Source organism: Cnephaeus nilssonii (genome assembly GCF_951640355.1).
Source record: "Cnephaeus nilssonii genome assembly, chromosome: 6".
NCBI classification, from domain to species: Eukaryota; Metazoa; Chordata; class Mammalia; order Chiroptera; family Vespertilionidae; genus Cnephaeus; species Cnephaeus nilssonii.
Genome location: NC_137077.1, coordinates 49,322,579 through 49,335,633, shown reverse-complemented (window position 1 = coordinate 49,335,633; position 13,055 = coordinate 49,322,579). Strand labels below are relative to the sequence as shown.

Genomic DNA, 13,055 nt, shown 5'->3' with positions numbered 1-13,055 from the left:
CCCTCAAATGGTTCAGTCCTAAATCCCTCGGGTGGGCGTCCACGTGGAGGGAGGCCGGTGCCAGGTGCTGGGGCCTAAGCAGGGCACCTGTGCACGGGAGCAGCCCAATGTGAGGCATTCAAGTCTAAGTGGGGTAAGGAAACCAGAATGTGTGGAGTGGCCTGGCCTGGGTGTCAGAGCCTGAGAAGTATGAGGAGGGGTCCACAGGGAGGACACCGGTGTGGGAGCCGGAGAGCCCAGCCTAGGGAGTCAGAGCCTGAACAGTGGGAGGGCCCAGCTGTTAGAGGTAACAGTGGCTTTTGATCATGTAAGTTAACATAGTAAAGACAATGGCAACCAGGTTTCTTTTTGTTAGATAAGGAGCTACAAACATAGAAAGGAGAAAACCAGAATGAATCCTGCAGTGCTGGGTTAGAATTGGAAGTGACAGCATGAACTCATGGTGTCCAGTATATACAGTTAGCTTGAGAGCAACAGCTAGCTCTGCACTGAGAGGGCCTAGGCCTGCATACTGCTCCAATAGATCCTCCCTTCTAAATATCATTTTCTACTAAACCAGGGCTCCCTGGGAAATGGCTGATTCCAGGCCTGAGGCAGGAAAAAGGTAAAATTAGCTTGGGAAATCCTGTGATACCAGAAAACAAGTAAGTAATGAGGACGGGATGAAAGGACCCAGAAACCAACCTGAAGGGACTCCCACTGGCCCAATCTGGAATGGTGTAAACACCGAAGTAAATGACAGTAACGGGTTATAACCCACTGGATAACACTGAAAACCATGAGCCCATACTGATATCCTATATAATAAAGAGGTAATATGCAAATTGACCATCACACCCTCACACAAGAGGGCCACCCCCATGTGGTCACAAGATGGCCTCCACAAGATGGCCGGCAGGGGGGGTAGTTGTGGGCGATCAGGCCAGCAGGGGAGGGCAGTCGTGGGTGACCAGGCCAGCAGGGGAGGGCAGTTGGGGGCAACCAGGCCAGCAGGGGAGGATAGATAGGGGTGATCAGGTTGGCAGGGGAGGGCAGTTGGGGGTGACCAGGCCTGCAGGGGAGGACAGTTGGGGGCAACCGGGCCAGCAGGGGAGGGCAGTTGTGGGCAACAGGGCCTGCAGGGGAGGGAGGGCAGTTGCGGGGAACTAGGCTGTCAGGGGAGGGCAGTTAGGGGCGACCAGGCCAGCAGGGGAGGGCACTTAGGGGTGACTGGGCTGGCAGGGGAGGGCAGTTGTGGGCAACCGGGCCTGCAGGGGAGGGCAGTTGGGGGCAATTGGGCCGGTAGGGGAGCAGTTAGGCGTCGATCAGGCTAGCAGGGGAGTGTTTAGGGGGTGATCAGGCTGGTAGGCAGAAGTGGTTAGGGGCAATCAGGTAGGCAGGCAGGTGAGTGGTTGGGAGCCAGCAGTCCCAGATTGTGAGAGGGATCGGGCCTAAACCAGCAGTCGGACATCCCCTGAGGGCTCCCAGATTGGAGAGGGTGCAGGCTGGGCTGAGGGACACACCCCTCCAATGCACAAATTTCATGCACCGGGCCTCTAGTAAATAAATAAAGGAGTGAATCAAAAATTTAATGAAGAACAGAAAATTCAGATAGTTTTAAAGTACCTTCATCACAAATACTTATTAATTATAAATGGTAAAGAGTAACTTTACAGGGGAGAAGCCTGGCAGGCACCTCCTCAACCAAGTCACCAACATCTCCAGTAATGACACAAATGAGAAGTGTGTGCCACCTGGCAGATGCAATGAGAAGACAGCCTCACTTGTGTGATATTCCTGCCAAATGCATAGCTTGAGCCTAATCATGAGGAAGCATCAGACAAACCCAAACTGAGCGAATTCTACAAAATATCTGGCCTGTAGTCTGCAGAAGTGTCATGGTCATGAAAGTCAAAGGAAGACTGAGGAACTCTCCCAGGCTGAAGAAGATGAGAGGACAACTAAATGCAACAGGTAACTCTGAAACGGAATCCTTTGTTATAAAGGATATTGCTGGGACCCATTGGAAAAACTTGAAGGGGCCTGAGAATTAAATGGCTGCAATGAATCCATGTTAATTTCCTGACTCGGATGGTTAAATCAAGGTTCTGTGGGAGAATGCACTTGTCCATAAAAACACACACACTAAAGTATTCGGGTGTGTCAGCAACTTACTCTCAATAAAAAAAAGTGTATACTATACTTGAAACTTCCCAGTATGATTGTTTTAAAAAAACCACCTTATAAACCTACTGTTGTGTTCAATTGGTTGCAAAAAAGGCAAGAAAACAATCATGAAAAACAATACAAAAGCTGTGTAAGTCACATAGCTGTCCTGGGCTTCAACTTCCTTTAGAAAACACGGGGGTTGGATTGAATTATCTGTAAGGTTCCTTCTATTATTAGAGTTTTCTTGTGGGGAGGGCAGAAGAGGCAGGGATTATAGATTTACAGAAGACTGTTCTCATCTTCCCTCAGAAACACCCATCTGCACCTCGACAGACAGACACACCTAACCACTGTCCCATTCCCACAATAAGACAAGGTTGTGCTCATCTGGCTAGTCTCACCTTTTCTTGCCCTCTTTTTCTCGGGTTTTTATCAAAGACTCTGCCCAAATCTCCAAGCCTGTGAAAGTTCTCCTACTGAGTTACACTAATACAGTTCCTAAGATTTATAGGGGACTTTCCATGATTCCAAAAACTTTGGTTCAAGTTCTCATTGTATCCTCCCACCCACTGATGGATGACATGGTATTAGCCTCATTTTATAGATCTACAACATTTCTGGACAGAAATTAATGGCTGATTTAAGGTTACACGGTATCAAACAGGAATCAAAACCCAAACCTTCTGACTTCTAATTCTGTGTTCTTTCTGCCAAACTCGGCATGTGTGTTAACTGGCAGAAAAGTGTATTTTTGAGCTTATGTTATTATTCAGAAAACACTCATAATGCAAGTTTTCCCGAGGTCCAGCACATATCCAACTGCCTCATTTGGCATCGTCACTCTGAATAAATAGACATCTCATTCTGAATACATGCAGATTTAAAACTCCAAACCTGTGCCTTCCTCAGCCATGCCATTTTCCCTGCAGTAACTAACCCCCTAAGTCTAGGCATTATTCTTCATTTCTTTCCCGTCGCCCTCACATGTAACCCGTCAGCCAGTCCAAAGCATTCTGACCATGCACGACTCTCCATCCCCATTGCTAACTGTACCCTACTTTCCCTCTTGAAACCCCACCCCACCCAGTGCTTGCTTATTGTAGAACCTGGTTCTGGTTAGTGTGCCTCCTGGAGTCCCTAAATATTACGACCTTCTCTCATCTCCTCTTTCTTCACCAATGGTTCTGGGCCAAGTCTTCTGAATGCTCACAACTGTAATTTAGGTGTGGCCCTAAGTCTCTTCAGGTTTTTAAGAAAGGGAAAAATCATGTTATTTTCTGGTTTGAGGGCCATTCTGCTGGTAATAGGTGAAAAGGTCTCTCAAACTCCCTTGGAAATTGAGAACCTGTTCTGTAAAAAAAAGCAAGTAAAAGTAAAGACTTTGAGGAAAAACAAAATGCTATAAGGAAAACAGCAGCAGCAGCACCAACAACCAACAAAATCCATCAAGTCATATTTCTTATTATTTAACTCATGGCTAATAAAATAAAACTTGTATGTATATAATATTGTTGACTGACTCAAAATTCTGCTTGATGGCCAAGCCCCTGGGCCAGCCAGTTATACAGCAAGCTCACGTGAGGCACCTTTCAGAGCCAGTGACCACATTTCCTGGACAGCTAGTTCAAGACTATGGGTATTTCAGCCCTGGCCAGTGCTCAGTTGTTAGAGTGTTGGCCCTCAGGTCAATTCCCCGTCAAGGGCATGTACCTCATTGCAGGTTCAATCCCGGCCCTGGTCTGGGCATGAGTGGGAGGCAATCAACCCATGTTAGAAACATCTAACACATCAATGTTTCTCTTCTCCGTCTCCACTCCCACATACCCTCCCCGCTCCCTCGGTCCCTTCCACTCTCTGTAAAACTCAATGGAGAAAATATCCTCACTCCTCAGGTGAGGATTAAAAACAAACAAACAAACAAAAAACAACTATGGGTATTTCATCAGGCTGCATATGAGTTCACATCAGGATTGAGCTAACCTAGACATGGAAACTGGAAAGACCACAGAATCATCTTGGGTGTGTACCAGGGAACTCAATGGGCTCAAAGGATCGCTTTCGCCACATGTGTTTTCAGAGACAGAGAAAGAGACAAAGAGTGAGACAGAGGTGAAGGGAGGGAAGGATAGGGAGAGGGAGGGTGAGGAGTTGGAGGAGAGGAAGAGGAAGGGTGAGGAAGGCAGGAAGGGAGGGGGAAAAAACAAATACCAGGCAGAGATTATGCTCAAATTAAATGGTAACAACTAGATTAGACATGCCTATTCTGCAACTCCTAAAGAATAAAGAGATGACCTAGAGCCTCGGTTTGCCGCTCTGTTGACTAATGAGTTTGCTGACCACTGACCTAGACTCTCGATTCCAATAATTACAGGCTGTTGTTGTTCCTTGTGATTAAGCCCCTATCCAGTGGTCAGCAAACTCATTAGTCAACACAGCGGCAAACCGCAGCTCGGGAGTCGCATGTGGCTCGTGAGCCGCAGTTTGCCGACCACTGACCTAGAGGATTCTTTCCAACTAATTCTTTACTATCTATAAAAATTCAATCAACTCTAATTTTTGTACCAAAGAAGTAAAACAGATAATCCCCAAATCACAACTACTTGACCTCAGAATCCACTGTGTAATCTATTTTTAAAAAGTGTATATTATCTTCTAATTAATATCATAAATGAAATATAAGACTTAAGCTAACATTAAAATAAATTTGGCACAGATCAACTAATGAAAACTGGATGACAGCCTGGAAGTTGGGCTGGAGAGGAAACCAGCCCAGAGTTAAAAATGTCCCCTAGCCAGTCCCCATCTGGGTATGACTGTGACAGTGCAGGCCAATTTGCAGTTACACTGAATGCACTAAAAGCGCCCCCTATGCTGTGGTGCTGTCCCTGAGGGTGAGAGGGGAAGGGACTGGCTGGACCAATGCAGGAATCAGTGTGAGAAGAACAACGAGAAGAACACCCAGAAGTCCTTGGCTCCGGCTACGGAAGCCTGTGCCATGCCTGTGCCATGCCTCCCCGTCTGTCACCACAGCTGGCTTTGTGCCGGAAGCTCCGAAAGGACGTCTCCTCAATTCTGCGGGAGGAGGGAGCAGCCCAGGGGTCACAACAGTGAGCAGAAGCGGCTGGGACCCACGGCCTATGTGGGAGCATTTGTCTTCCAATGAACTATTACTTTCTCTTCAACTAAACCCCCTGCTTTCAGTATCAGAAAAACACGTCCTACAGGCAACACATGCTCAGATCACAAAATTGGGAGATGGCGCTCTATCTTACCAGGTTTCCCACAGACAAGACGTGTTCGAATTGCGGCGTCATAGGATGGTGCTCCATCGCCATGAACAGTGTATTCAGGACGATGCAGATGGTGATGGCCAAGTCCACAAAAGGGTCCATAACGATCAAGTTCACAATCTCTTTCAGTTTTATCCAGTAGGGGTGACACTCCCAGATGAGGAAAGTATTGGCGAATTTATACCAGCACGGCGGGCACTTCCGCTGGGACTCTTCCAGCTCTGCAGGGAGTAGAGAACAAAGGTGGCCCCTCGATCAGTGTGGGCACAAAGGAGACAGCTGCGGATCCTCCCGGCATCATCGCTGCGGATCCCGGAGGACCCAGCGCACTCTCCCTGTGTCCCCCCGCTTTCCTTCCCAAAGGAGAGGAGGCAGGATCAGTACCAGGTCCCTTCCCTGTTAATGATGATGATCTAGTTATAAACAAAACTCAGCCTGTCTGCTCTGGGAGCACAGCAGAGCCGTCAGGAGCGTAGCCTCTGGAATCTCAACAGGCTTCGACACTAACTGTGGGAACTTGAGCGAGCGACTCCAATTTCCCATGAGAATTAAATGAGCTAAAATAAAGTGCCTCAGAAGACCCCAGAGCAATGATTTTCACCCCATGGCACACATAAGCCAATTACTGAAATTCTGTGGTACACCAAATGATATATATTTTTCTGATCTGATAAAAAAAAAGGTTAACTGATCATACTGGACAGTTATCATTGTGTTGGCTGTTGTCATTTTTTAATTTGATAATCTAAGGCTACCCACAGGTTGAGAACCGCTGCTGTAGAGCCTAAGACCATCAGAAAACACAGATATTTACATTACGATTCATAACAGTAGCAAAATTACAGTTATGAAGTAGCAACGAAAATAATTTCATGGTTGGGGGTCACCACAACATGAGGAACTGTATTAAAGGGTCGCGGCATTAGGAAGGTTGAGAACCACTGATCTCAGGGAAAAGAGGTCAGTGCCCTGATTAAATAGTTAGAGAATGCATGTTTTAAAAATTCTTGCGGTGCACCAGCGTGCCATAGCTGCCCTCGCATATACTAAGTGCTGCTGAAATATTCGCTATGGTTATTAACTTTACAGCAGAATCAGCATCGTCAACCAAGCCACCATGTGTTCTTACGTTTTCAAAGAAGCATACGTCAGTGAGTTCACAATTCACAATTCACTTAGAAATGTTAGGTTACATTCCTTTTCCCTTTTCTCCCTTCCTTCCCCTTTCTCATCTCTCCTCTCTCTTCCTTCCTCGTCCTCTCTTACCCTTTCCCGCTTTCATCCTTTCCTTCTTGCTTCATCTTCTTCCCTCGCCTTCCCTTGGTCTCTTTCTTCTTTCCTTTTTCTTCCTCTCCTTCGTTGTCTTATCCCTCTCTTTCTGTCTCTTTTTGAAACAGAACCTGTTTTCTCCCAAACAAGAGTTTATGTAAGCCCCAATAGGTAAAATACATAAACCAGGAATTGCTCTAGTTGAGACAAGAAGAGGAGCTTGGAGCCAGTCCAATGGACTTATTCCTTTCCTGAGGGACTTCCCCAATCCCAGGACTCTGATAAACACAGTCTGAAAATCATTGGACTAGATGATCTCTAAGGTCGTTTACAAAGCAAAGATCAAAAAGGATGCTTAGACCCTAAAGGCAGAGAGCCATTCAGCGGGCAGCCACAACCACCGAGGCACGAGGCCATACAGAACAAAGCTCTCCTCAAACTGAGTGTGAAACAGAATAGCTAGGATTCCAGAAGTCCGAGGATCTTGATCTAGGAGAATGTTAGGAGATGTAACTTCGCAAACCTGTCAGCATGACGATCCTTAGAGGCACGGTATTGGTTCTAGAGGGTTGGCTATAATGGCACCCCCTATCCCTGCCCAATTCTTCTGACAAAACCAAATCATTCATGGAATAAAGGAAAGTTTCCCAACGTTTCACCACCAACAAGATGGAAACTTTCAGTTGGGCTACTTTCCCTGTTCCAACCAGTTGGATGGTGTCCGTGGTGATGGCTTTATTTTAGATGGGGGGCTTCGGTTGGGTTTCTGATTGGCTCCCTGGTTGCTAAGAAAATGGTTGCCTTGGTTTTTCAGATTTAAGGGCCACAGTAAGCGCCATGTGGGAGTCTGCGTGGGAAAGGAAGTCTGTGAAGAAAATTTGCTTTGGCGTCTTCTTCACAGAACTCCCTCCGTTTCCAAGGTAAATTTAGTTTTCTTCCCCCCTCCTAAAAAAAAAAAAATAAAATGAAAAGGTTCTCTTATTTCCATAAATTCTTGTAGTACATATTTGGAAATCTGGTTCCGTTTCTTTTTTTACCTCCACCCATCTCCAAATGTCTGCTGCTCACCAGCACAGCACACATGTGGAGGTTGAAGCAGCTACTGTTCACATTTCTGACAGTTGACACAATTGTAATGTTTTATAATGAACTAAAGGCCCGGTGCATGAAGTTTGTGCCCGGGTGGGGTCCCTAAGCCTGGCCAGCAATCAGGGCCTATTGGGGCCAGGCCAGCTGGGGCCTACTGGCTGCCGCTGGGGACTACCAGCTGCTAGACAGGGCCTGCCAGATGGGGGGAGGGACCGCGGGAGGTTTGCCGGCCAGGGGGAGGGACCGGGGGAGGTTGGCTGTGGGAGCACACTGACCACCAGGGGACAACTCCTTCATTGAGCGTATGCCCCCTGGTGGTCAGTGCACATCACAGCGGCTGGTCAACTGGTTGTTCCAGTCATAACGGTTGCTTAGGCTTTTATATACAGTATATAGACTAGGCTCCAAGTCTTTACCAGACAGCAAAGAGGGGTTTCTCTGCCCTGTGGGGCACCAAGAAGATTCCTAGAGGGATACGAGATATCTCTTAACCACCTTTACTGAGCAAAGGGTAGATCTTCAGGATTTTTTTCATTTCACCAAAAGTAAGACAGTGTAGAGTGTTAGGAACTAAAAAAGATCACTGGATGAATAGGAAGTGTATAAAGCAACTCACAACTTTGCAAACTTACTGGCCTCACGTGCCTGGAATAGGGGAAGTAACTGATTTGGGGGAATGGGTTAACGTGGGGATGAGATGTCCAAAGGTTTGTGGGGTTTCCTTACTTTGCTTCCGAATGTTTTCAGAGAGGGTACTGCAGGTCTCAACTTCAGGGCTACTGGGAATTGTTTCCAGAGAGGCCTCATAATTCCACCGAGATGGTGGCACTGGCAGACCATGAGGTTTCTGAAGGCAGGGGCTTCTCTCAATTTAATTCAACAACGTTTATGCACCTATAGTTCGCGAGGCACTGGGAAAACGCTGATGAACGCGAGTCCCCATCCTCACAGAGCTTACCATTGCACCGGAAAGGCAGAGAGATGCCAGAGAAGTGACTGTGCCACACCTGACGTTTGTCAGTTGAATAAAAGAATGAGTAAGAATGCCCTAGCTGGCTGGGCTCAGTGGAGAGAGTGTCAGCCTGCAGACTGAAGGGTCCCGGGTTCAATTCCGGTCAAGGGCACATACCCGGGTTGCGGGCTCGATCCCCAGTAGGGGGCGTGCAGGAGGCAGCCGATCAATGATTCTCTCTCATCATTGATGTTTCTATCTCTCCCTCCCTCTCCCTTCCTCTCTGAAATCAATCTATCTATATAATAAAAGCCTAAGCCACCCTTATGGCGGAACAACCAGAATGACTGGCTGCTATGATGCTCACTGACCACCAGGGGGCAGACGCTCAACACAGGAGCTGCTCCCTGGTGGTCAGTGAGCTCCCACAGGGGGAATGCTGCTCAGCCAGAAGCTGGGCTCACGGCTGGCGAGCGCAGTGGCTGTGGCAGGAGCCTCTCCTGCCTCCGCAGCAGCGCCAAGGAGTAGCGGGCTGAGCGGTAAGGAGCAGCGAGCAGGCAGGTGGTAAGCAGCGAGGGGTCCTGGACTGCGAGAAGGATGTCCAGCTGCTGGCTTAGGCCTGTTCCCTGCGGGGAGTGGGCCTAAGTCAGCAGGCGGACATCCCCCGAGGGGTCTCGGACTGCGAGAGGGCACCAGCCAGGCTTAGGGACCTCCCCTCCATTCCAGTGCACAAATTCTGTGCACCGGGCCTCTAGTATATATATAAAAGGCTAATATGCAAAGTGTCCCCTCAGGAGTTCGACCAGGAGTTCGACCACTCACTGTGATGTGTGCTGACCACCAGGGGGCAGCGCGGAATGAAGAAAGGCCCTGGTTGGTAGCCGGGGAAGGAAGGCCCCAGCCAGCAGCCGGCAGCCTGAAGGCCCCGATTGGCCCTGATTGCTGGCCAGGCCTATGGACCGTATCCGTGCAAGAATTACATGCACCGGGCTTCTAGTATAATATATATATATATATGAATGAGTAAGTCATTTGTGGCAGCAATAGCTACAGCCAGCTACCTCTATAGGGGAGTGTTTCAAACTGTTTAACCCGAGAATAAATAACGCCAAGTACCATCACTACGTCCTCATTCTTACATCACCTACTCTCTACCCTTCCTTCTCCCAGGGCTTTTCTGCTTTGAGAAGTGAAACTACACTACTCTCTGCCTACACCCCACCTCCAGGCCTTTGAAATATCCCCAAAGCTGATGGCTCCCCTGACTGAATTCTGCTGAGTTTATTGGATCCTGGTGAGCATGTCGGCAACAGGATAGGGGTGAGGCAGAGCAGGTAGGACTCTCTCATTATTTACAGAATTCTGGAATTCTCCACTGTGGTTTTGTTTATTAAAAAAAATTTTTTTATCCTCATCTGAGGATATTTTTCCATTGATTTGAGAGAGAGAGAGAGAGACAGAGAGAGAGAGAGAGAGACAGAGAGGGAAAGATAGAGAGAAATATTGATGTGAGAGAAACACATCTATTGGTTGCCTACTGCACATGCCCTGACCAGAGCCCAGGCCAGGGAGGAGCCTGCAACCGAGGTACTAGGTACGTACCCTTGACCGGAATCGAACCCGGGACCCTTTGGTCCGCAGGCCAATGCTCTATCCACTGAGCCAAACCCCTAGGGCTCCACTGTGGTTTTAAACCATTAGGTAGGTAGGAGCCTGTTTCTTTTATTTTAAATAATAATAATTTAAATACTTGGATTAAAATGTCAGGGCTTCCTAACTGAAGGTCTGGAAAGCAGGGACAATTATTCATTCAATGCTAGCTTTTCACATTGTAGCGATCTAGCAACCATTAGTCCAGAGGGACCAGCAGTCAAAAAGGAATGATCTTTCTTAAGGTCCGTAATTCCCTCTTCACAGTACTCAGCTCCAGCCATTCTTCGTTCTTTGCTTATAGCAGCTGTCTTCATCAGTTTTAACAAAGGGAGTCAAATACTAGGAGAGGGGATAGGAGGAATGTTTGAGCAGGAACAGGCAGTAAAGGTAAAAGTGATGTGAACTTCAGGGCTTAGAACTGAAATGGCCTCTTACCCAGGAACACAACTACAGTCATCTCCTCTGAGCTACCCTTGCATCTATTTTTTTTTCTTTAATTCTCACCCAAGGATATTTTTTCTATTGGTATGTTTTTTAAAAGAGTGGATGGAAAAGATGGGGAGAGGAGGAGGAGGAGGAGGAGGGGGAGAAGGAGGAGGAGGAGGGGGAGGGGGAGGAGGAGGAGGAGGAGGGGGGAGGGGGAGGAGAAGGAGGAGGAAGAAAGAGAGAGAGAGAGAGAGAGGAAGAGAGAGGGAGAGAAACATCGATGTGAGAGGGACACATCCATTGGTTGTCTCCCGCACCTGAGCAGGGTGGGGGAACGAACCTGCAGCTCAGATACAAACCAGTGACCCTTCAGTGCGTGGGCTGATGCTCTACCACTGGCACACTGGCCAGGGTTGTTGCTGTTTATTACTATTATTATTATTATTATTTTATGCGTGTGCTGGTGGGCGGAGAACGAGTAGAGCAGAACAGAAAGATGAAGAAGAGGAGAGGGAGAAGAGGAAGATAAGGAGTAGAGAAAGGCAGTGAAGCTCCAATGATTTGGATCTAACTCAGTACAGGGACAAAAGTACTAGGTCTCCAGCAGAAACCCTGCCGCACCAACACTCCCCACCACTCCAAGCTCAGCAAGATTCCGTTCAACAAGCACTTCTGAGCATCTACTTCTGCCAAGCCCTGTGCTAGGTCACCGAGGTAATCAATAAAAAACTGCTGCATTGCTTCGATAGTTCTCCTGCTCTGAATGTCTTTGCCAATAAAATACGCCTGTTAGAGGTTGTTCGTTTTCTTTCTCAGCTGCCATAGATACTCAGATAAATCTTGTTTTGGTGTTCAAGTGAAGAATAAAATTAGCCAAGGTTCTTACACTAGTGTTTCTTATCTTGAAATTGTTCTGATCTGCAGTTAACACCTGGACCTTAAGTATAAGCTACAAAGAGCTTAAATATGTTCCGTCGGCAAGGACCCGGATGGGATGGAAAGAAAACAGGAATAACTGAAGTTGTTCAGTGGCTGAAAGCAGTTCGTTCAGTATTGTTTTTACCTGATACGTTCTCCAGATTAGGCAGGGAAAAGTGTAACTCCTTGCCCATATGTGCGGATGTAAACACTTCAAGGAAGATCCTTTCTAGGAATTCTCCCTTCACCGCAGACACCCCTGCCCAACACACACACACACACACACACACACTCACTCATAAAGTGGTGCTGGTCTTAAATGACTCCATGACTCAAAAAATAACTTGTCCCAAGGACACCAGGATCATTTTGAGTCTCCTGATATCAGGGACTCTGGCTATTGTTTGGTTAGTCTGGTGTTTGAACTCTGAAGGAAGGCAATTTGAAGCCTCAAGAATAGTCTGAAACAGAATGGATAAAGAAGTTGTGGTACATATATATATACAATGGAATATTACTCAGCCATAATAAAGAAGGAAATCATGCCAGCTGCAACAAAATGGATGGATCTTAAGCGTGTTATACTAAATGGAAGAAACCAGACAAAGACAAATACCATATATTTCCACTTATATGTGGAATCGAAACAACCAAATAAATGAATAAACAAAACAGAAACAAACTCATAGGTACCTAAAACCAACTGATGGTTGCTGGATGGGACTGGAGTTGGGGGACTGAGTGAAAAAAGATGAAGCGATTGAGAAGTACAAAGCGCCAGTTATAAACACAGTCAGGGGGATGTAAGTACAGCATAGGGAGTATAGTCAATAAGTTGAAATAACTAAGTATGGTGTCAGACGGGTACTAGACTTATCAGGTGATCACTTTGTACGTTATGTAAAGTCTAATCACTATGTAGTATAACTGAAACTAATATTGTATGTCAACTGTAATTGAAAAAAAAAGTTGGATCTATAATGGGACAAGTCAATTAAATCACCATGAATCAAATGAAGAAGATTCATACAGAATCAATCAGAATCTTGTGAGAGAAAACTTCGCCACTGAATCTACCTCTAAAGAAAGCAAGAGGAGCCTGGGATGCAGACCACAGTTGGACGGAAAGCTAGCACTTGCTGGGGACGGTGGGAACTGGAGCTTCCTCGGGTGCTCCTGAGCATGCCCACAGTGTCATGGAGGAGCCACCTAATGCTGAGGTCGGGCACTGACAGCAACATCACTGCAGGCATGCTACAATTCAACAGCGGCTGCTCTTTCGCTGGCACAGTGCTGGAGAAGAGGGGTTT

The 13,055-nt window shown here is 47.0% G+C and overlaps 1 protein-coding gene across 7 annotated transcripts in view; it reads right to left on the bottom strand.

Annotated features, from left to right (window-relative positions):
* Positions 1-13,055, bottom strand: part of SCN8A (sodium voltage-gated channel alpha subunit 8) — a 178,651-nt gene that overhangs the window by 45,633 nt on the left and 119,963 nt on the right. For all 7 annotated transcript variants that reach the window (XM_079774836.1, XM_079774837.1, XM_079774841.1 and 4 more), the window contains one exon: positions 5,421-5,659. In XM_079774836.1, coding sequence (XP_079630962.1) covers positions 5,421-5,659 — 239 coding nt within the window. The remainder of the gene's footprint in view (positions 1-5,420; positions 5,660-13,055) is intronic.